The 24,500-nt window shown below is 43.4% G+C and overlaps 1 protein-coding gene across 1 annotated transcript in view; it reads left to right on the top strand.

The window, feature by feature from the left end:
* The window catches only part of RSRC1 (arginine and serine rich coiled-coil 1), a 96,906-nt gene that overhangs the window by 10,920 nt on the left and 61,486 nt on the right, over positions 1–24,500 (top strand). The window contains exon 4 of the mRNA XM_039713618.1: positions 13,182–13,334. Within this exon, the coding sequence (XP_039569552.1) occupies positions 13,182–13,334 (153 nt within the window). The remainder of the gene's footprint in view (positions 1–13,181; positions 13,335–24,500) is intronic.

The following is a 24,500-nucleotide window of genomic DNA, read 5'->3' on the forward strand; positions in this document are numbered from 1 at the left end:
CCATGATTGTCTGTAAACCAGCATCCATGCCCTGGAATCCTTTGCTGTCAGTTTTTTCTGGGATTCCAGGCATTTCTCCTTAGCAGGACATGGCTCTGTGTGGGCAGGGCAGTCACTGCAGGGTTTGGGGACCTTTGGAACAAACCTTATCCCACAAAAATCCATTTTCCTGTGGGATCCAGGCTGGTGCCGTTCCCAAAGTGTGCTCTGGGAGCGAGTCCGTGATTCATTTGATTAAAACTGCTATCCTGCCACTCCCTGGCTGTCCTTTCATCCTTTGTGCTGCTGCTTCTCCTCCCACACCTGAGCTCCTGAGCTTTACATTTTCCCACTTTCCAACACTGAGGCTCCCAAAAATTCCAGAGCAAGCTGTAGAGCTGATAATTGATCTGCTCCTAGGGCAGCTTTATTGGCATCAGACCTCAGCCCTGGCAGAGCCATGGCAAAGCTGCACCTGGCTTGAGGGGTTCCAGATTTTCCTGAGCTGGGACATTCTAGGAAGAAAAGGTTCCCAAAAGAAGTGGGGTAATTGTAGGCATGTGCAGAGCTTTTGTCCTTTTGCTGTTAAAACAAAGTATGAACAATTTTCTGAACAAAACATTTAATCTTAAATATGTGGTGAGGGTAATAAAAAGATGGGAAAACTTGGATTTGTTTTTGCATACTGTAACTGAAGACAGGGTATTAGTTATATAAAGTATATTTGAAAATGAAAATCTAGAAAGATATGGGAATTTGGTATCTATACCATAATGGTAACTATAACTAAAATATTTTGATTGTACTCCTGCAGAATTTTATTTTGAGTCCAAATTTTCTGCAAAATTCTTACATGCAAAGCCCCAAAATCCTGGGAAATGTGTTTCAATGGGGAGTTTCTTTATCCATGGGTATTACTGTAAGATATTGTCCAGTTGTGTTTTTTATTGGATCATATCCACATCTCTTAGGAAGGCAACCTGTCAATGAATTTAAAGGGTCAGGTCCTGCTCAGCTCAAATAACTGAGGTAAATTCTGTGCCATGGATTTATATTTTAGAAATGAAGGCAAGGCCAGCAGTATGGGTTTATTATTTGTAATTCTGTATAAACTCTTAGGTATCTATTTTTCTTCCATGGTTTTTGGTCCTCCTCTATGGAAACATGCAGGGATAAACTGAATTGTGATTGAATTTAAATTAATCTGTGGCACAGCACTGAAAAGCTGTTCCCAGTCTATATCAAAAAGAGATGCTAAAAGTTTTCCTGTTAAAGCTCTGAGCTTCTTGATTGGAGAATGGGTGGAAAAAAAGCAAAGCCTTTTCCTATTTTTCTCCTATATAGTCTTCTTGAAGTTCTTCCAAATTAGATTTTAAATGCCAATTAGGAGGTTGAATATACTAAAATAAAAGCAAATACAACCAAAATGGCCTCACCTTATGGCTAGTTAGGCTTTTTCTCTCAAAAGCAGAACCTTTGCTCTGAGCATGGCTTTGAGAAAGATATTCAGCTTAATGAACACATTAATTAGAACCATAACTATTTATAAGATAATTAGAAACGAAGCACGGTAAACTGGGCTTTTCCTGCAATTAATGGAGGATTAATTACTGGAGGTAATGAAGTGGATTTTTAAATGCATTAAGGTGAAGTACAGAGATGTGCAAGGCTTTGTGATAGTTGCATAATTATTCCAGGCTGTTTGAGCAGAGCTCGTATGAGCTCGCTAATAAGCATCATTGCATCATTATGTATGCACTTAAAAAGACTTACCACCAAAATGACTGCCTAATTATTTCTAATTGGCAGGACTCTGTGTAGTCATTGAGCTGTTTGTAGCCATTTTAAGGTTCATTTAACTATCCTTGGGGCCATGTGATAGATGGAAAAAAGCTCCTGCTCCGCGCTGGCCTTGGCTGGCGCCGTTAATCAGTTTTGGTGGGCTCCAGTTTGAAATGCATTTGCTCCTGCAGAGGTCAAAACCTGAAGTAGTCCAAGCAAAGTTTGTCTTTTTGAAGCCACTTGACTGTATTCATTAGCAATTAGTAAAATAATTGTGTCTGTGGCTGTGTTTGGATTTCTGCGGGGCCGGGTGGGCTTTCATCGCCGGCCCTTCTCACGGCGCATTAGATTCCCAGGAATCCAAACCTGCTTCCCAGAGCCCCTTTCAGCAGCCTCAGTGCAGGGCCATGTGTTCAGCTGCACCTTTCTGCAGTCGGGTGTTCCCTGAAGCAGCTCCCAGCAGCTCCTGATTCCCAGGTGGAAGTTTGTACCCCGGGCCAGCGCAGGGAATCCGCGAGGATCCAGGGCTGAGCGTTGGGAGGGAGGAGCAGGCAAACCCTGCTGTTTGCCAGGATTTGGGAGTTTGGGGCATCCATCCCCAAGCTGCTGACAGCTCTGCTATCCAAGGACATCTCCCAGCAGCAGGAATAATCCCAGATCTGTGTTGGGTCAGTGCAGCAGTAATTCCATGGGAAATGCCGTGGCTCGAAAACCTCTCCTGTTTGGAGAGGGTGGAATCAGTCTGGAGGGGTTTTATCTCCCCAGCTCCGTTGGGCTGAACTTGAGATCCTGTTAGGAGAGTGCCTGGGAAGGTCCTGGGTGTAATCACAACCATCTGCAGGGCTCTGTGAGCTACAGGAGCCACTCGTGCAGCCCAGGGGAGCACTGGCAGCACACGGCAGCCTGAGACAAGAAAGGTCAGCTGTGCCACTTGGGCCACAGAAAATGGGCTTTGAGGAAGCTAGTATTAATGCAGAACCCAAAAAATTATTATGGTTTAAGTGTAAGGTTGATTAAAAACAGTTATGAATTAGAAAACAACCAAAATGTCATTTATTCATGAGATATTGGTTCAAATAACAGATAAAGGATTAAAGCAAATGAATTGTGGCAATGTAAACAAAAGTAAAAACAAATCCTTAAGGAAAACTGCAGGATTATTTATTTTTTTAAAAACTGGTTTAATTGTGAGACTTCTCTAAGGGTAATATTTTGATTACTCTGTAAGCAAATATTCAGTACAGAAAAATGATGTAAAATATAAATAACCTTTCTTATTCATTAGGGATTTTATTTTATGGAGTCCCATCAAATATGTGGTGATGGAAATTGCTCAGTAGATTATCAGAACTAGGAAATGCATTTTAGAGTGAAACTACAATTTTAATTACATCCATATAATATGGAAAATGGGAAATTAAATGAAATAAGACTTTCAGTGAAAATGGTACCCACTTCCTCAGAGGGTGATGGGGGAGGATGGGTTGTTCCTCACTCTTGGCTGAAAGGAGCAGTGGAAATGTCAATGTTGTGGGTAAGACAGCAGGGTAAAGCCAGAGCTGGAGCATTCTGGTGGCTCTAAAATACCTGAATCCTGGGGTGCTCCCTCGCTTCAGCCAAATGAAAATGTGGAATTCTCTGAATAATCCACTGAAGTCGTGGCCTTGCTCAGAGCATCACTCCTGGTGAGTGGAGCTGGAGGTTGGGGGACAAAGCCGTGGGGTTTGAGCTGTGTCCCAGCTCTGGGGTGGAAGGAGTGGTGGGATGGCTTCAGCTCAGCCAGGGAATGGTGGCACCCCGTGGCCTGTGGTCACTCAGTGACCCTCATGGGGACAGGGAAGGGCTGGTGGGATGGAGCTCTTGGCCCTTTGCAGTATCCAGGAGTATCCAGAACAGAAATGCCAGAGACTTGGAGCTTGGGCAGCAGCAGGAACCAGTAAGTGAGGGAGAAAAACCTGGAGAAGCACGAAAAATACATCAGTAAAAAATCCCAAAGTGCACAGCAGTAACCCCTGGGGACACCAGTGACTCCCAGAGGGGTGTCAGACACATTTCCCTTGGTTAGCACATTGGTAACTCAGTGTAAGTTACACATTTCAGTTCTCAAATCCCTTCTGTTCCATCCCCTCCAACGTCCCCAGGATGGTGTTAATGGTGTTAATTAACACCTTGGTGGTGTGGATCTTCCCGGAGGTGTGGGGACAGAATTGTGGAAGGTTTTGAGTCACACAGCAGGTACTGGTTTATTTTTGGAATTTATTTTTGGAATTCCTCAGCTGCCTGGTTTGGGTAATATTCTCAGTGATGGAAATAATTCGGTTTTCATTTTAATTCTTGCCTTGAGGTCTGGAAGTGCAGGTGAGTGTGGTCCATAAGAGCTGCTGCAGAGGCAGGAACCTGTCACTATTTCCTGGGTTAGCTGTGGCTTTGTGAGCTCCTTTTGTGTTTTAAACAAAAAGCAGAGCTTGGGAGAAAGTTCCATGAGACCTTTTTTAAACAAAGCCTAGCCATGTAGAAATCACATCATAATTCACCTTTAGCCCCATTTAAATTAGCACTGACACCAGCCAGTTTGTGCTCAGCATCATCAGCTCATCAGACCAGTCAGAACACATTTTGAAATATAACAATATAATAATTGAAATATATAATAATGGGGTTTTTTTTACAGAATCCAGAATTTGTTGTTTTTCTGGTGTGGCTTATTTGACAATATTTTCTGCAACTATTGCATATTCCATGAGGAAAACACTAATTTTTAGAATAGTAAATGAAATATTCAGAGTTCCTTCCCTGGAGTTTTTAATTTGCCGTAAGAATTGGGCTTTGGCAGGGCCAGGAGAGGGTTAGAGGTGAAAACTCCCAGAAAAGGAGATTTTGGGGCTGATAGAAGTGGCAGCTCTGTGCTCTTCAGCAGTCTGCAGGAATGGAGCTGTTCACTTTCCATCCAGGGGAATATTAAAAACAGCCCCTGCCTTCCTCTGTCTGCTCTGTTTGTTACATGCAAAATATTTAAAGGGAGATGCATCCAGCTTGTGTAGAAATTGGGAAATTATCTCTGTGTTTATAGAGTGTGCACTGGGAAATAGACACAGTATCCAAACTCTTGATGTTTTGTTGTCCCTCCACAAGATTTTGAGTGGATGGTATGAAATACTTTTGTTTTCTTTGTGTGTTTCTAAAGCCTTTTCACGACTTCTTTTTTTTTAGTCCAGTTATAGCAATTTTAATTTAAAATGTTTATTTTGTTTTTATTTTGGGAAAATGAGATACTCTAAAAATCTTCCTGTATTCTTCACAAACATATGGTGGTAAAAAGTACAGGTGGAATACCTTAAATTTTTTTACATCTCATAAAATTTAAACCTCAACCTGTCTGGTTATTGCTGAATTAAAGAAAAAAATTGCCTTTTTTAAAAGCTGTGAGCACAGAGAATGGGTTCATTTGTTTTACTCAGGAAAGGTAGAGACACAGCTTTTCATCCAGGTGTTAATATTGGTGTTGTTTGTCATTATGAATCCAGTCACTCTCAATATTCCCAGTCTTCCAAAGCAGGTATTTATTTCTAGGAAATGCCTAAATCCTGTCTTTAAGCAGATTTTTTCCTTTGCCTTTTAAATGGTGTTGCAGTGTTGAAGAATGAAGAATATTGAGTTTTTTTCCCCTGTTGTTTCAGTTTTGGCTCCGTGCTGGTGGCACTTTGAGATCTCAGTTGCCAGTGCTGGTGCTGCATGATCTTAATTAGAATTTTTGGGTTTTTTTGCAGTTTCTGAGAGCAGGTGGTGTCCTGGTGTGTAAGCTGATTTCAAATATCTGTTTAGGTAATTCCCTTCAGCTGTCTGGTATCACTTTGGGGATGTAAGGACACACAAATATTGCAGAGTCTTTAAGCTCAGCCCATCTCTGGGGCTCAGTCTTGGAGGTTTTATGATCCCAAAACCTGAGCTGTTGGGTTTGTCCCAGGCAGACAGAGGAGCAGTGTTTACCTGTAATTAATCTGAGCTGAGGCATGGGGGAAGTGGAAAATCTCAACCCGAAAATCTCTCCTGTCTGTCCCTTAACATTTTACCATAATATCAGAGGTGTTGTCAAATTTACAACAAATAATTGCCTGGCTCGTGGTTCCATCTGGAAAATGAATTGGAGTCTTTTCCATGGCTCTGGGATCCATCCAGGGCAGATGCAGAGGCAGAGAGGGATAACCTGGGCTGTTTGTCCAGGCTCCTGCAGGAAAGCTGCACCTTTGTTTTTTCAAATAGATTCCAGCTGCCTGGAGAAGGGAATAACTCCACGTGCTTGGAAGAATTAATTGCAGGGGCTGATGGATCTGCTTGCTAATAGAATATGGGGCTTGTTTGTTCCTGTAGAATTCAAGTTCTCCTTTTTTTTTTGGAGAAAATATAAAATGTCTTTCCTCCAGCATTGCAGCATTTAAACTTTCCTTCAGCCCATTTTTTCAGGTTGCTTTTCCTCAGCCTGAGCAGGGGCATTTCTGGGATTTGCTTGGGAGAAGAAGGAATTTCCCTGCTGGTGTCTTTGTGTGGCAAATGAGCAACTGTTGTGCTTTTGCCTCACCTCATGCTTTAAAGTTTTGTATGACCAGAAGACAAGTAGGGTATTCTCAACTCAATTGAGCCTTTTTTTGTTGTTTTTTCAGATTATTGGAATAATTTTTACTTCCCTTATCAACATTAACTTTGGTTTTATATGAAAGATTTTATCTAATGTACCTGCAGCTGGGTATTGCACCTTTTTTTTTTTTGTGTGGGGGTGTGGGGTTTTTGCCCTTGAATTCCAGGATTGCTTTGAATGAGAAAGCCAAAAGTCTCTCCCATTCCTCCTCCTGTTTATTTAATAGGACAATGTGCCAGCTTCTGTATTAACTTTGATTTCTTTATTATTTTATTCTCTAAAGATTATTAGAATGAGATTACAGATTTTTTCTGCTCAGTCATGACATGGCTACAGGAATACAGGGTTGGAAAAATGTTCTGCTTTGGGACACACTGAGAAGATGTGAGGGAAATTCATGTCAGGTAAAACCAGATGGGTTCTTATCTGATGGTCTTAATTTGAGGTTCAATTTTAGGAGGGAGTCTTTAAACAGATTGACAAGGGAAATAAATGGTTTATCTCCCTACTTGAGTAGCAGCAGTTTAATCCATGATTTATCTCTCAGATGGCACCCAGTAAAGTCTGGTTTTGGTTTTAATTTGGCATGAAGCGTTCATTGAGGAGCTCCTGCAGCTGGCAGGGCCTGGTGGGCTCCTCTGCCATGGCCCATTCCTCAGGCAGGGAGCTGTGCCTGGATCCCAGGGATGTGCCTGGATCCCAGGGATGTGCAGGGAGCTGTGCCTGGATCCCAGGGATGTGCAGGGAGCTGTGCCTGGATCCCAGGGATGCGCAGGGAGTTGTGCCTGGGTTCCATGGAATGCAGGTTCTGGCCCCAAGGTTCATTTAGGGAACTCAATGTGTTTGGGGTTGTTCCCCTCCTCCCAACTCATCTCCTGTGGGTTTTCCAGCACCTCACCAGTGACCAGGCCATGCTGGATGTCCTTCCCAAGGACTCCTTGTAGGATAATCAAGGCTTTGTGGCACAGGAGGCACCTTCATCCCCCTCGGAATCCCGAGCAGGAGGTTCTCCAGGAGTCTGGAGAACTTGAGTTGTGTCAAACCAGCTGCTTTAGAATTCCAGCAGTGTCCCATCCCCGGGTTCTTCTCTCCAGCTGCATTCCTGTCCTCCCCATGCTGCCTTTCCATCTTTTTCAAAATGGCAGTTGTGGAATTTTACCTCCTGAGATGTTTGATAATGTGGTTACCATGATTGAAAAGTGCAGAGTTGCTGGGCTGGGTTGGTGCTGGTGTTTGGTGAATGCATTTCCTCAGCTCTGCATCTGGCATAATTTGGCACACAAAGACACCAGCAAGGGAATTCTTCCTCTCCCAGCCAAATCTCAGAGGTGTCACTGCTTAGGCTGAGGAAAAGGGAACCAGGAAGAAATGGCTGAATGAGAGTTGAAATGCTGCATTCCTGGAGGAAAGACATTTTACATCATCTGCAAACAAGTTCATGGTTGTCCCAGTTCTTGTTTTTATTTCATCCTGCTTTTCTCTGGCACTGTGGATGATAAGTTGTAAAATCTTAAATATTCCCTTATTCTGAAATATGTTTTGTCTCTTACCAACTGCCCAAACTGCTGGTTTGAAACAATTTTTTCCTCTTTGCATCAGTCTCATTTCAGGCTGAAACTGTGACTCTGCTGCTGCCTACTTTTGTTATCACTTGCCTTATATGGAACAGTAAATTAAAAAAAAGTAGTATTATCATACATATGATCTGTGTTTAACTTCCTCAAAGCCATGCATTTTAAAATTGCAAGCTAATAATGACCAATGTTTTATAGAGGCAGCTACATTTACATTATATATACATCTTTAATAATTTCTGCAGTCTGAATGACTGCAATTGATACCTGAAATTATTTTACCTTTCCAGCAACTCGTACCACGATTTTTTTTCCTGGTGGTGAAGTTGAGTTAAACAAGGAACTTTCTCTTAATATGCTTTGAAAGAGAACATGGCATTTTGCTGCAATGACTTGTGTGTTTGCACTCTGGCTTTATTAGCAGTCTGAGCAGCCAGGCTTGATGCAGCGCAGTCGTTCCATTGTCCTGGCCCAGCCCTTGGATTTATGGCCCAAGTATTAAAGAGCCCTGAATTTGTTGGCTTTTGTTTGTGGCCATTGGGCTAAAAATAATCTAATAAGGCTTGTGTCAGGTGAGAGATGCTGAGAAGAATTCCAGGGGAGAAGTTGACATCTCAGCACCGTTCTGTGGAGTGGGGGGTGCTGTTTGCCAAGAAAACAGATTATTTTTGCAAAAATTGGTCTTTCCTGGAAGAGCTCAAAGAGAAGAAAACAAACCCTGTCTTGGCTTTGGGCTCTAATTCCTCTTTCCATTTAAAAAAGTCTCCCTTTTGCAGTTGTAACCTTTTGAAGAGATTAGATTGGACCTCTAAGATAGAGTTCAGTGCTTTAGTGCAATATAATTGGGGAAATACTAAACGCCACTGACCTCATTTCCTTTAGAACAATGAGAATTAATAGTTGCACGTTTTATTAGGCTGATATTCCAGATGTAGTGTACATTTAATTAAGTGTAGTTTCCTTTTGGTTATGGTATGTGGCTCTGCTTTTTGTCGCAAATTCTTTCTAGTTTTACAGTTTTCCACATGTTTTCTTTCACCATTTATGATTTTTTCAAAGCGGGGCTATAAGGATTTAAATCACTTTAGCATGCAGCAAAACAGTTCCCATTCAAACAATAAACGCCATTTTAAAAAGCCTTTAGATCTTCTGTCACTTCATAAATATAAATGTATAAAAACATTATGCAGTTGTAGTGCCCACCTGCTAATTAAATGCAGATTTCCTCAAACTTGTTTTAAAATCCGCTTATTTGTTTCAACTCAGTCTCTGCTCAGGATACATATGGCCCTTGTGAAACTAATTATGCTTATGGAGCAGCTGTTAAATTTAGTGCAACTAATTTTATCCAATATTTTACATTTTAATTGATTACCTGTGAAGAAATTAGCAAATTAACACTTATTGTGCAGTAACTGAATGGGCTTTTATGGAGACTTTCAATTTTTACAAGCGGCCCGAGTGCTGATGGAATAAAGCCATTTCTTAGGGTTGGAGATAGGGAAGTTATTGGTGAGCCTTGATTATCTGGTGTGAGAATTTAGGGATCCCGAGTGATGCCAAGCATCTGTGTGTTCTGCAACTTAGACATGAAAAGCAGATTGGAAAGTAATGGCTTTTCACAGAATTTTGGGAACATATGGGCTTATCTGGATCTAAGAAGCCTTTGAAGATCTTTGAACTTGACTAAATGACTTAACCTTTGGCATGGTGGGTGGGTGTTTTGGGTGTCATGGGGGGGAAGGGCATCCATGCTGGAAATCTCCTCTACAGCTTCATTTCTTGGTTGGTTTTTTTCCCCCCCCTCTGGTAGTTCCATAATTTGAACATTTGGGGTCTTGCTTTAATAGGACTAATTGTGATTCTTGTTATTTTTCAACAGCAGATAAAATAGAAAATCTGTCTTCTCTGCCAGATCTGTGGACTTTTGTTGTGGTTTGGTGATGAGCTGGGGACGCAGATGACTTTTGGGAGCTCCATTTCGGGAAGTTTTATCTTGATTTCCTGTCCTGTAGATCTTGCAAGATACTTTAATAGGAATTAAGGAAGAGTACAGAGAGGCTCTTCCCAAGGCCATGGAGTGATGGGACAAGTGGGAATGGCCTGAAGCTGGTGGAGGGGAGGTGTAGATGGGATATTGGGAAGGAATTCATCCCTGTGAGGGTGGTGGGACACTGGGGGCTCAGTGCCATGGCAGGGACACCTTCCACTGTCCCAGGGAGCTCCAGTCCCTGCCTTGGACGCTGCCAGGGATGGGGAAATTTGATGCAATAACTCCTTTAATTTTTAAAAGCTGTTTCCTGTATATAAATGTCACCTGCCACCCATTCTGCACAGACATGGGAATGAGCAGAAATTCAGTTACTGAGCATCCAGCCTGCCTGAGCTGAGTTTGTTTTTTGCACCTGCAAAAGGTGGGACTGAACTCCAGTTCAGATTTGAGCTGATGAACTGGAGTTCTTTAGCAATAAATATTTTAGATTCCTGTTGTTCCTGGTGGGAGGACTGTGCCATTCAGTGAGGAGAGGCCCTGCATCAGTTAAGGGTGATTTGTGTTGCTACAGGGCTTTGCTTGTTTTGTTGTTTGGGGTTTATTTTCTGTTCTGGACTTACCTGCAGAGTTCTGAGAAGCCAGGGTTACCTGGGAATAGTGGATTTAGGGCAGTGCTCTGTAAATCTGTGCTCCCTCATCATGGTGTTTGTAAAAACAGTGTTTCTGTGCCAAACAAAAAATAGATTTAATATCCAGAATGCTCTTTCAAATCAAAACTTCTTCCACCTGAGGAGTAAAGATGGATGGATGCTTTTACATTTGTGATGACACACTAAAAATCCATTTTGAGCCAGCAAATGCTCTCCAGTTAAGAATCCAGCAGTGCAGTGGTAATTTGATCTATTTATTAGTGTTAATAGAGTGACCAGGATGGGAGAGCTGCTGTTGGAAGGTACCAGCTGCTGAAACAGGAACCCAGCCCTGACCTCTGGAGCTGCTCCTGGCAGGAATGGGGACCTGAACTCCCATGTGCTGGACAAATTCCAGAAATGTAATTTATAGCCTCATCTGGAGGGAGGATTTTCTTTTGCTTAGTCTATTGTTGGGTTTTATTAAGCAGTTGTTGTTTCATAAAAGGAGGGATTTTGTCTGTGTGATTTGGCTTTTAAAGGCCTTGGGGGTTTTGCACCCCAGGAGGTGCTAAAGAAACTTTTAATGCTGTTTTTCAAATTTCCCCATTTCCCTCAGTACTTAATGGAACTTTTCCATGAGGTGCCATCGGAATTTTGATGGGAATCATGGAATTGTAGATTCATGGGATGGTTTGGGTAGGGAGGGACCTTAAAGCCCATCTCATTCCATCCCCTGCCCTGGATGGGGACACATTCCAAAGGCCAAGGTGCTCAGGCAAGAGAGACCAAGGAAAACTTGACCTGGTTTTTCCTAAATATCCCTTGTCCACTCAGGTAGCATTGATACATGATAAACTATTAAATAAAGCTTAGAAAATATACAGGAAATTCAGGAGTAATGAAATAATTTTGGACACACAAAGAAACAGCCCTAATACTTCTGGATCTTTTTTTCCATTTTGTTAATGGATTAATCAGTTGTGTGGTTTATTTTGCATCTCTTTTCAGAGCAGGAGCCATGTTGTCTTTTTCACTTCTTTTGCTAAATTGTCAGTTTAAAGGTATTAAATTGTGACATGTGCTACATTATTAGATGTATTTGTTAAATGTACTGAAATGAAATAATAAAATATAACTATGAGAAGGCTGAGGAGGGTGGGACTGCAGAACCTGGGGCTGGAATTGGACAGTGAACCCCAATATGGAAAGGGACCAAAACTTATAAAAGTGTTCTCACTTGTGGCTCATCTTGGGCAGAGCCTTGGCTGGGCTCTTGCACTGCCCGAGGTGTGTCCTGTAAAGGCCTTTTAATAAATCCCTACTTTATTCCTTTATCATTCCCAGCCTCTGCTCCAGGTGGCCTCTGAAGGCATCAGAGTCACCATCCCTGGATGACTGGGTGTGACACTCACTGCCAGGTTTAGTTGGGGTGTTAGGGCTGGGTTGAACTCGATCTTGGAGTGTTGGAAGCCTGGCTGCTGAGAATTTCAGATTTTCTGTGCTGACAGGCACTGATCCCCAAGAGAGTGCTGCATTGGCCTGGGGCCATGGAGAAGCTTCCAAAATGGAATTATAATATTGGGATTATGGGTGTGGAGTTAGATTAGATGTGTGTCATATCACAGGCTGGGGAACTGAGAGTTTGGAAAGAGAGTGCTGCATTGGCCTGGGGCCATGGAGAACCTTCCAAAATGGAATTATAATATTGGGATTATGGGTGTGGAGTTAGATTAGATGTGTGTCATATCACAGGGTGGGGAACTGAGAGTTTGAGCTTTTAGAATTTAGTGATACATACAAAGCAAGATGGAGGCTTTAGGGTGGAGGCTGGTGCTCCTTTATGGGTTTGAGTGGTATTTTGTAATTGGATAGAAAAGTGGACACATTGTGGACTTTGAGTGGTCAGTTATTGGGTAAAAATGAAAATAATTTAGGTGTCATTTCTTAATTGGATTATTTAGCCTTAAAGGTATAGTAAGATAGCCATTTTGTAGCACGTTAGTAGAATGCTGAAGTATGGAGAGGCTTGTAAGCAAGGTTGAGTTAATAGAAGAAATAACAACTGATGATTTTGGAGTGTATCCATAGCAAGGAAGAAGAACAAGACTGTAGCATGGGAACAGATTAGAAAAGATGCATGAAAATTTTTGTGAGCTAGACTATGTAGCTAGTAGATGTGTATACATACCCTACTAAATTTCTGTAAAACTTTTGCTAATTGACGCTAATTGCTTTGCACCAATGAATGGAATAAGTTATTGAACATATATAATGAATATAATAAGTTAACAGGTTCTAAAATTGAATGACAACTTGATGTAGTGAATGACTTAAGAGCACGCTTTGTTAAGAGTGTATAAGCTGGAGAACACGCAGAATAAAAACCCTGATCGTGTGTGTGTATGTCACGTGTGTGTGTGTCACAGCTGACCTAAGAGTGACACTGCAGAACTCACAGCTCGTGCTGTAGATGAGAAATGATGCCCACCTGGGTGTGGGCATGGCATGCCATCTGCAGCCCTGCAGTCCTGCAGCAGGGAAGGCAGAGGCGGCGTGGCGCGTGCCCGACGCTGGCTCTGGTTCCGCAGGTCGCGCCAGCGCTCGTACAGCCGCAGCAGCGAGAGGTCCGGCCACAGGAGAACCCCCAGCGGCTCCCGGGAGCGCCGCAGGGCCAGGGACAGGGCCAAGGACAAGGACAAGGGCAAAGGGAAGGACAAGGAGAGCCACGGCACCAAGGCTGGGTGAGTGAAATGGCAGATGATGCAGCTGGAGCACAACCGGGCAGCAGCGCGGGTACTTCTGCTCCTGTAAAATAATAATGATTTTACTTTACCTTGAATTGTATTTTCTATAAACTAACTTTATGTGAATTCAGAATATTTGAAGGGTGGGCTGTTATTCAGACCATTTGGAGGGTGGGGTTTGTAAGGTTTTATTGTTCTGCGACGTGGCAGTGTTTTGCACTAAGTGATGGTTTAATTTTCTACCCTTTCCCTCCCTGCTTGGTTTCAGGTGAGTTAAAGAGCTTTCTGCACTTTTTTAATATTAACATTCTTCCCATATGTAATAGCCATAATTTAGGGGGAAAATGAGGAATATTGGAAAGCATGAGGGCTTCTTCCTAGGAGAAGATGGGTTTCACTGTTCACACACACCTACACCTCCTCCCAGTGGCAGGAGTTCCTGCTGGGCTTTGCTTGAGGCTCAGAAATGCAGTTCCAGCACAAGCCTTGCTCTGGGTTAACCATGGGAACCCTTGAGAACCTGCTGTCAGTCCAGTTTCTGCTTGGAATGACTTGGGTTGTTGATGACAGATTGCAGGAAAGACAAGGTAATTTTTTACATTTATGTAATTCCCTCTGCTTTATACATCATGCTCCTGTGCAGCCTTTCCTGGGCTGTTTGTCTGATCTTTTCCCAAAAAAACCCCGCTGAGGTGTCACTTCTTGACCTTCCCTTGGGTGGATTCCCACTGAAAAATGCTCCTGGAGAATTTCTAGAGCAGCATCTTCACCCACACGTGGGATTCTGTTGGCCTCTGGAATTTTCCCTTTGTTCCCTGCAGCAGCAGGAGAATTCCTGGTTAAGTTGGATCCAGTCTGGACTCTCCAAGCAGATTAATTTCTAGACCTGGAGTCTGGAAAGTCTCATTATTCTACAGAGCCCTTCCAGAACCTCCAGCACCAGGGAATCTGTAGTGGGACCAATCCTGTGGCCTCAGTATTTGAGCAGATCCTTCCTCAAAGGCACCTCAAGGACCACCAGGTCTGGTTCCCAGTTTAAATTCATGGCTGTTTGCAATGTATTTATTCAAAATAGCTGCTTTGGAGCTGTAATGAAGATCAGCCTGAAGCCAGATTGTGGGAAGAAGGGACATAAATTCTCAGGTGCTGCTTGACTTTATAGTTTAACTTTGCATAAAAGGAGGTATTTCAGCTTGGCAGCACTGCAGCTTATCTGAGAGATGTTGTATATTTGGGGCTTTACTGCTCCTCTAAAGCACAGAATCAAAATGCATTTTTTCCCACTAATTAAGCAGCAAATTTGTGGCTCCTGTGAACCCTAATGATGATTTTCTGTCCTTGGCTTGGCTGTGTTTGTAGATGTGATGGGTCTGTGCTTGGGGTATTTTTGGGGCAGCTTTAGATTCTTTCACAGTAAACGTCTCAAGAGAAATTTCAAAAGTAAAAAAAAAAAAAGAAATTATTTTAAAAAAGGGTATTCTGGGCATTGTGCTTTGGCATTCCCAGTTTCAGTGCTGATTCTCTAACACTGAACACTGAATTTCTGAAGTGCTGGAGAAGCACCAGCAGTCCATGAGATGGGCTGTGGAACATCTCTGCTCTTCTCCTCTTACACCCTGAAATGTTTAAGGGTTGTTCCACTTGGCCAGCCATTATGGAGGGAAATCCTGCAGCAGCTGCTGGGAATGTGGGCTGGGAGCTCCAGGGAGTTCCCTCCACCCCCAAATCCCACGTTTAGACCAACAACATCTACATGCAGGAAGCCTTCAGCTGTCCAAGTCTGCAGAAGTGAGGGTTTTGCAGTACTACAATGTTTTCCCACTATTTTTTGTACTAATCAAAGCATTACATTCATCTTTTATTTATGCTTTTTGAAATTTGCTTGTTTTAAAACAACCTGCATGCATGTCTTCATTGACCTGGCTGGGTGTGCTGTTGAATTTTGATGTTTCAAGTCTCGATCAGCTTCAAAACATGCAAATTCTGTTGTTCTGAAATGTGTTTTTCATAAGGCTCCTTGTTCATTGTTAAACTGGGGGGAAAGCTACTAAAAGCTTGTTAGTTTTAAATAACTTTTCCTAGATTTATGGGTCTCATCGTTGCTTGTGTACCAGTGGAATTTGGGGTTACTTCTCCAGGTGATTTTGACAATTTTTAATGGAATAAATTAAGAGCAGCTCCTCAGTTGTTAAGAGAAAAGAAGTGGTGAACCATTTATCAACCTGACCAGTGGTTTAATTGCTGATCCTTAATAAGGTTATTGATACATTTGGGCGTTAGTGGCTTCACAGCTTCCTAAATACTTTGACAGATCCCAGAATCCTGGAATGGTTTGGGCTGGACAGAGCTCAAATCCCATCTCGTTCCAACTTCTGCCATGGCGGGGCCACTTCCATGGACCAGATTGCTCCAGGTGGCCTTGGGCACTGCCAGGGATCCAGGGGCAGCCACAGCTGCTCTGGGCACCCTGTGCCAGTCCCTTCCCACTCTCCCAGCAAACAATTCCTTCCCCAAATGCCATTCCCTGTGTCCTGTCAGTAGTGCAGAGCTGAGGAGCTCATTGTTCAAACACCATCTCCATTTTTCCTTTCAGTTCCTCACTTCAGGACTTTGAGCTTTCACTGAGGTCCCCCTGTCTGGGGACCCTTTTGCAGTGGCATTCCCCCAAATCCCTTGGAGTTGGGTCCATGCCCAGTGCCCCATGGATGGCACGTGGGTGACTGATGCCTGTGGATGAGATTTTTGCTGTTTGGAGAAAACATCAGGAGTAAAGCGGGAATGTTGGACTTTCCTGAGTCAGACTCTCCTGGAGCTTGGCACGTGATTATTTTTCCCTTCCTTCTTGCCAGCCGGTGCAGTAGGAAGTCATTTATGGTAATTGGCCCTGATTTGCATATAGGTGATGGAGTTGTGTGGGACAGAGCACCCAGAGCTGCTGGGGAGCTGTGCTGGGATCAAAGGGGCCGTGCGGGAGCTCCTGTCTGACACCGAGCTGGGGGTGGTGTTTGCATTAAACATTCATCACCCTCCCAGCCTGCCAGCAGGAATTCTGGGCTGGGCTGACATGTTTTCATGCAAAATTTATTGGCCAAGACGAGGGTTGCAAAGAGAGATCTCGTTGCCTTTCACCAGCAGCAGAGGGGGAGTGTTTGATTGGGAGGGAGGATTCCTCTGGCACGTTCGGGGCCTGTGTTACACCAGGAGCTGAAGGGTGGGAAGGCTGATTCTGTCTCTCCAAGACCTTCTCAAAATCTGACCTGCCTAAATCCATTTCTCAAGGAGCAGAAACGTGCAAACACCAAGTGATGTTCAGGGTGCTGCAGCGCTTGTTTCATTTGCTCTGCTCAGGTCTCACATTCAGGAGCTCTTGTTGGTTGGTTCAATTCTCTTTGGAGCTCATTTCAAAGAGGCTTATGAGGAAAATACAAAGTACATTGTGTTTAGTTTGTAGCTCAGGAGTCCAAAAGGAAAATACATTCAGTTTGGAAGTTTTGATCCCAAATATAATAAATAAGGGTTGCTACTGGGCTGGAAGCTTGCATGCCATGACTCAACCTTGATCAGATTCTTGTAGTTGAGTTGTAAGCATCCTGGAGGAGGTGCTTCCAGGAAAATGGAAATGAGCAGCAGAAATGGGCTGGTGGGAATTGTACAGTCTGGCCAAAAACCCATCTTAAACATGGACATTCCTAGAAATGCTGGAGAACTTCTTTAAAATCTGTTTAAAATTAGCAACTATGTTTTAAATACTGAAACCAAACTACTCCATCCTGTGGTGGAAAGTAGCTTGAATGCTTATAGGAGAAATACCTTCTGTGAGAGGGGAAACCCTTTCCTTAATCCAAGAGGGTTTATTTTCAGTGTCTGAGCTAAATTAGAAAGACTTTGAGAAGTGCTTGTAGTAAAGTTTTAAGCTGCTTGGTAGGACTTCTTGGTCCCAGTGATTTCTTTTGGTAGCTTCTTGAAGAGCAGGTTCTAAAACTGATTGACAACTTGAGCCCCTTTGTCCAACCTGGGAATGCCAGGCACGTGCTTGGACTCCAAGTGGGTTTTCCAGGATCTTTAGGATGTATTGCCATGGCAAGGGAGTCACTTATCTTCAGTAAAACCAAAATGCCTCTTCTGTTGATTAATTAATAATTTATTCTTACTCCTTTTGCCTTCCTTTCTGCCTCTAGCCTGCAGGCAGAACCAAGCATGAGGTGACTGGAGCAGGTAGTGAAGAAGCCATTAGAAGTGTGTCTGTGGGTGACCTCAGGGCAGGGAGATTGAATCCCTTGTCCTGTCAGGATCCATGTTTGCTGATGGAAAAGGAGCTGAGCACTTGGGTTGGTTCCCTGCATCAGGATCCTGGGAGTGCCCAGGGAACACGTGGGCACGTTGGGGTGGTGGGTGAGGAGTCCCAGAGCTCTGCTTCTGCAGAAGGAAGCAGCTGAGGGGCCAAACCAGGAGAGTTTCCTCCCAGTAAGTCAGCCAAAGGCTAATGGGAAGCAGAGGAAGGTTTTTTCTGAAAAGGACTGAGACCTCCATATGCCCAGAGCAGCTCGAGGGTCACTTGCCTTTGACCGAGATTTGTTGCTATTGTTGTCTAAGCTGTGTTGGCCTTGTTTTTCTTTTTGTTTGTTAAAAATCCCCTTTTAGGACTCAAAAGACTGGCCATTTATTTAATGGGCAGCAGCATATGGGATGATTTCTTTTCCTTTCACTCCCAGACAGCTGGAAAAGTCAGTGTGGATGGGACACGTGGAGCAAAACTGTGCAGGAGGTGCTGGGGAACCACTGGCTCTGGAAAACGAATCATTTTAGTTCAGAGTAACCATTTAATTTTAATTCATTAAGTACTTTCTGTGCTAAGTACAAAAATCTAAGTTTTGTGTTCAGATTCTGTACTTCAGACTGTCAGTTAGTGATGGCTGTCAAATGAGCTTCTCTGCTAAATTCATGGACTATGTTGAGGGAATTATATTTCTCCCTGTTTCCAGAAATAGGTTTTGGAATGCATTTGAAGGCAGTATCTTCAAAGACACACATTCTTTTAAGCTGTTTAAAATTTTCCAAACTATCCGCTCCTTAAAACTGCCAGCCACCATGATTGTCCTTTTATAACTATATAATTTGCATTATCCTGGGTTTTGGGTGGAATCATTCCTTGAATGTGGCGTGTTCCTGCTGAAGGAGGGTTTTGTTTGCCCACATGTCCAAACACACACAGGCTCTGAATGTAAACATGGAGTTTTGGGGTTTTTTTTCCCTGGGACACCTTGTGCTGGGAGAGCAGCTGACTATTGTTTTAATGGCCTCCCTTAATCTGGGCAGGAGGAATCCAAACGGAATGATCCAGAGCTGTGCAAATCCAGTTAGTGTGAGCTGTAATCTCTTTACTGGGTTTAAGGAGTTGGAGTGGCACTGAGACACCCTGCAGATACTGAACAGCAGAGATACAGTAATCACCTCACCCTGCTCCTGCATCCTGCACTAAAGCACCAGTCCCCAGCAAGGATTTAGGGAAAACCCAGCCCCAAACCAGCAAAGTGCTCCTCAGAGCAGGCAGAGGAGGGCAGGTCACAAACAGCCCATCTGAGAGATAATGCTGTGGTAAAGTGAAATTGAAATTCACATTAAAACATTAAACTTGCTGTTGCACCTCATATTTTGGATTGGGAATGCTTTTTCTGGAATGAGCTTACCTGCTATGGAGATTATAAACCATCCCTGGCTTTGATTAGGAAGGGAAGGAGAATCTTTGTTTGGAGGAAGCATTTCTAATCCTGGTCCAATTTTGGACCTTTCTGCTGTTTGGAATTATAAAATAATGTGACAAACTGAAATGAAATAATCTAAATTGTTGATCAGTGATAGGGCACAAGAGAATAGTTTTAAATTTAGAGAAGAGGGATGTGGATTGGATATTGGGAAGGAATTCCTGGCTTGGAGGGTGGGCAGGCCCTGCACAGTTGCCCAGAGCAGCCGGGGCTGCCCCTGGATCCCTGGCAGTGCCCAAGGCCAGGCTGGACAGGGCTTGGAGCAGCCTGGGACAGTGGGAGGTGTCCCAGGGGTGGCACTGGGTGGAATTTCTTGTCCCTTCCAGCCCAAATCTCTCTGTGATTCCATGATTCACTTCCAGGCTCTGCTTTCATCCTTGGCACCTCCTGGGCAGGTGCAGGGCAGGTTGTTCCTACTCAGTAGGAGTGAAACCCTACACATAACCTGTGCTTCCATTTTTCTGCTTCCACACCCTTTCATTGGAGTGATTTTCCATTGAAGAGGGAAAACTGTTGGATCTTCCCATGGAGAAGAGTCTGGCCAACCCAAATTTTCCATTCTGGGCCTGGTTCCCATAGCAGATTTCCAGATGCAGAGGCTGCTCTTGACCTTTGTGTCCTTCTCTGTTCCTTGAGAATCCCCTGATCCCTTCTTGGCATGAAGCTCCTTCAGTTCCCCAGCAGGATGGGGTGGTGTTCCCCATCAGCCCCTGGAGCAGTGGTCCTTGTGACAATAATTCAGCATCGTGTTGGGTTTATTCCCTTTTGTAAGATTTTTTTTTTGGAGATTATGGCAGCCTGATGCATTGCATTTTTTCTGGGGGAAAACTGGGAATGGCTCCCACTCCAGCCATCAATTTTTACATTATTTGCAGTGTGAAAACCAACACCTTCAAATATCCATGAAAACAGGGCTGGGAAGTGCTTTGGGTGCCTTCCAGGGTAGGAATGGGGAGACCCAGAGGGAACATCTTGGATTCTGCTGCTCCCAGCAGCTGAAGTTCTTGTAATACAAGGCCCATGTAATGGTGAATTATGTTGGGAATGATTTTTCCTGGGCTGAAATCGAAGCAGCAGGATCAGTCCATTCTCTGCACATGGATTAAGGAATTGATCAGGCAGGTCTGCCTTGGCTGCTCACATCAGAATCTTTTGAGGCTGCTTAATGGGATCACGCTGTGTCCAAGAGGGAAAAGGAGGTTTTCCATTGATTCTTGTCAGGTGGGCATTGCTTGTGCTTTGAGAAGTGTCAGGGAAATCCAGACAATGGATTTCTGGGAGAGTGTTCAGCACAGGAGTGGGGAATGCAGGGCCAGGGGTGGGAAGGCTTCATGTGCCTGCCTCTGCCATCTCCCTTTTTCCTTTTTATTTCCTCCTTTGCTCTGCCTTTATTTCCTGGCCATGTTAAGCAGTGTTAAAAAAAGCCTGGGTGAAGTTTTGGATGATGCTGCAGTGGGAGTTTCTGCTGGGAGTTAATTTACAGGTCCCCTGTGAGTCAGGAGCATGAAGAGGGAAGAGAAGGAAGGGGTTTATATGGAGTGAGAGCCACTAAATCTGATTTAAAGGGTCACAGTGTGCTTTTTATTGAGGAGGACAAAAGATTAAAGTCCATCAATTAATTTATTTAAAAAACAAAGGAAGCTTTAGGCCCCAGAGCTTGTTAGAAAGTCTTTCCATGAGCTTTAAAGATAATTTTAATAGTTCTGCTGCTTTTTTCCTTTTTTAAACATTCAGGCTATAACTCAGTAAATTGATAGTGGATAATTAGGTCTTGATGTTACAGGCTCAACATTTTATATGCTGTAGGTTTTAGATATAACTTTTAAAATTCTGCCCTGCACTGTAATATATTCTGACTCGTGCCTTTTTTTTAGGTTGTGCTTCTCACCTTGTTATGGGAGAGGAAATTTTTTCTGACAAAGCTTCCTAGGGTTTGAAAAATTTATTTGCTGCAATGTCCAGCCTGGCCTGGGACACTTCTAGGGATCCAGGGGCAGCCCCAGCTGCTCTGGCAATCCCAGCTCAGCCAGGAATTCCCAATTCCCAATCTCCCATCCATCCCTGCCCTCTGGCAGTGGAGCCATTCCCTGGGTCCTGTCCCTCCATCCTTGTCCCCAGTCCCTCTGCAGCTCTCCTGGAGCCCTTCAGGCCCTGCCAGGGCTCTGAGCTCTCCTGGAGCTGCTCCTCCCCATGGTTGGTTGGTGCTCTTCCTGCTCTGTACTGCAAGTTTGGGAGCCAATTTTGGAGCAGGGCCCTGTGGTGGCACCAGAGAAGGGCAGGGACTGATCCCAGGGAATTCCCCTGGAGCAGAGGGGCTGTGGAGCCTCCCAGGGACAATTCCAGTGCCTGCCCTGGGCTGGCCCTGCTGGAGCAGGGGTGGCACCAGGGGAGCCCTGTGGTCCCTCCCTGGGCTGGCCATGGAGCAGCAGTCTGGGAAGGGCTGCAGAGATTCCCCCATGGAGATGCAGGGCTTGCATTGGAGCTGCTTCAGGCATTGCTGGTAAGGAGTTCATCACCACTTATGCAGTATTTTAAAAATATATTCCCTTCCAATGCTTTACAAAGCTCTGTCCAAATGGTTTTTGTAGCAATTCTGAAATTTTTGCTTGTCTTGGATAAATGGTCCTTCCAGTAAGAGCCAGGAAGATCCTTTCTGCTCCAAACCACTTCCCATATGGAGAATATGTGGTGAAATCCCTTTTCCAGTCAGTCTGGGAAGGGCCATTTTGGGAGCCCACGATCCCATTTCAGCGTGGCACTTCTCACACATGGTCCCAGTGATGTTCCTGCCTGCCAGCAGAAAGCCAGGGCTCAGTTTTGCAGGCACTGCCTTCCCCCTGCTCTGCCTTTAATCTCGTGCTGTGTTTATGTAATGCAATAGAAATGTTGCTAACGTGATTATACTTTTCTATCTTATTAGCTTCAATACTGAGCACAATAAAATGGAAAACTGTTTAAATGTTATGTTTAAGTGCTTGAGATAAGAGTTCTTGTAAATGAAATGTGATTACATTTCTGTAATAGATCTTCTCTGTCTGCTCGGACTTTGTTGAGCAATGTAATTCTTTTGGGATTGCTGTTTCTAAGTTTGATTTCCATTTTTTTTTTTTCTTCAATTTTGATAGAAACAGCCATGTAAAATGTTACACACCACCAGACAATGCACAGAAATCTTTTGAAAAGGCAGAGTTTCCTGCGTGAGGCACAAAACCACAGCTCCATAGTTCTCTTTGTGATAACCAGTTTGAATTAAACATAATTCCCCAACATCACCTTGAATTTCCATCTGTGTAACCCCCGTGTTCTTAGGGGTTTTGCATTTACCTAATGCTCTGGGCTATTTTCCCTCAGCCCGGATGGCAAACTGTGACTATCTCCAAACTGGAGATGATATGAATAACAATTGTTTGCTGATCTTCCCCTGTATCTCCCTGCATAACCTGCAGCCTGCAGAGGCTGAGGAAGTGGCAGATAGCTTTTGTCATCCCTTATCCGGGCTGTACACTTGTAAGGAAGAGCAGGGATAATCGCCTAAATCTAATTAGGGGTTAAAAGAGGCCATGACTGTGATGTGGCAGTGAGACACCTTACTGTAGCAATCCTGTTTGCATTAGAAAAATAAGGTTGTCATATTGATTATTCAAATGAGCCTCCATTGGCCGTGGCTCAATGGCTGCGTCGCAGCTGAAGCTCTGGAAGGTCCCAGCTTTGGAGCATACATTATGTGATGTCTTGTTTGCTGATTTCAGGCCTTTCAACCTGAGGCTCAGGGAGTTTTGTCCTGAGAATTAAGGGTTTAAGTGACCACTGGAAAATGAAGTTGAGCTTGCCTGGGTGATGGCTGCGATTGCTCAAAGCCATTCAGTGGAGGCCAATGAATTTGCTTCACATCTTTTATGGAAAAATCGGTATTGGAGTTAACAGATCTTGTTTGTGCATTAATTGATGTTTAGTTCAAAGTCAAACAGAGCTGAAAAGAATAAAGTAATTGCATTCAGATCAATTCCACGTCCAGGAGATAGCGAATTCCCCCAGCTCTGACTCTGGGGGTGCCTTTTCATTTTTAGAAAATGTTTGTCTGGTGCTGGGCTATTACAGCTTCTCACATACTTCCCAGCACTTGGCTTTTGGTCACTCCCCAGCCACGTCTGTGGCATCCTGCAAGTGCTGGAGATGCTCCAGGATGTGCTGATTTCAGCCTTCCTCATTACCTGGTGATATAAATGCCAGATGCAGAATGGGAAAAAGTGTTTAAAAAAACCAAATTCATTCATTTAAAAATTATTTTTGGCCCTTTTGTAGTACACCAAGTGCCACATACTAGGCTGTGTTGTATGTCCAAATGCTGGACGTTTTTCTGCTGTTCCTGCCATTGGTTTGTGCAGCTTCTGTCATTACACATTTCCAAGGAAGAGCTCACCTTGAATCCCAGACGTGAAGCAGAGTTTGCAAATTTTACCCCATAATTTGAAATTTTACCCCATAGTTCATCCCCCATTTCACCTGCAGTTTGAATATTGGTCACTCCAGCTGTTGGTTGTGCTGGATTTCTGCTGCTAAAAATGTACATCTAGAGACAGCTAAACTGTTTTATCCTCTTCTACATAGGTACAAAGTTTCCAACTTTATTTTTACATTTCTTCCGTTGATTCTTCCAGTTTCTTCCATTCTCTGCTTTTGGTATACTGGGTGAGTAAAATTTTACTCACCAAAAGTTTACTTTTGTGATTTTTTTTTTTGTGAAAAGTAAATTGTAAAATTTACTCTTACAGTAAAAAAATTAACTGTAGAAATTATTCACCCAAATGCTGACCTGGTTGACTGAAGCCATGATGACCAGAGGAAGGGTATTTTTAAAATATATATATTTTTATCTATTTAAATTAAAGTAATATTTGAAGAAATTTAAATATATTATTTTTGTGTTTATGTTGCTAGAACATCCTGACCTGTTTGAAAGGCCTGAAAATGATCAAAAATGTTGATGTAACTTTGCAAGGTCTTGCTTGGACAGGAAGTTAAGCAGTGGCTTATCCTGTGCTGCCTTTGTGTGCAAGTCCTGAGCTTTGTGCTGAGCCCGTGGATGTGTTTGACTGCTTGGAACAGTTCCAGTTCCACCTTCTGGGGACACCCCTTTGTGACACTTCTTTGCAAAACACAATCATTTTGTCTACTGAAATTGCAACTTTCAGCCCAAACTGAAAATGGGGGAAAAGCCAATATATGAAGGTTTTTTCAACAGTATCAAGTTTGTGGAGACCAGTCCCTCATTTTGCATGTTCATTCTAAATTACCCAATTGATTTATTAAATTTTTATTTTCTCTTAATCCCTTTCAGCCACAAGTATTGCAATGTTCTCTACCTCATTCTTCTTCCACCAGCAGTTAGCAAAAAATGCAG

Source organism: Passer montanus, unplaced genomic scaffold, assembly GCF_014805655.1.
Source record: "Passer montanus isolate IOZ18808 unplaced genomic scaffold, ASM1480565v1 scaffold29, whole genome shotgun sequence".
Classification (NCBI taxonomy): domain Eukaryota; kingdom Metazoa; phylum Chordata; class Aves; order Passeriformes; family Passeridae; genus Passer; species Passer montanus.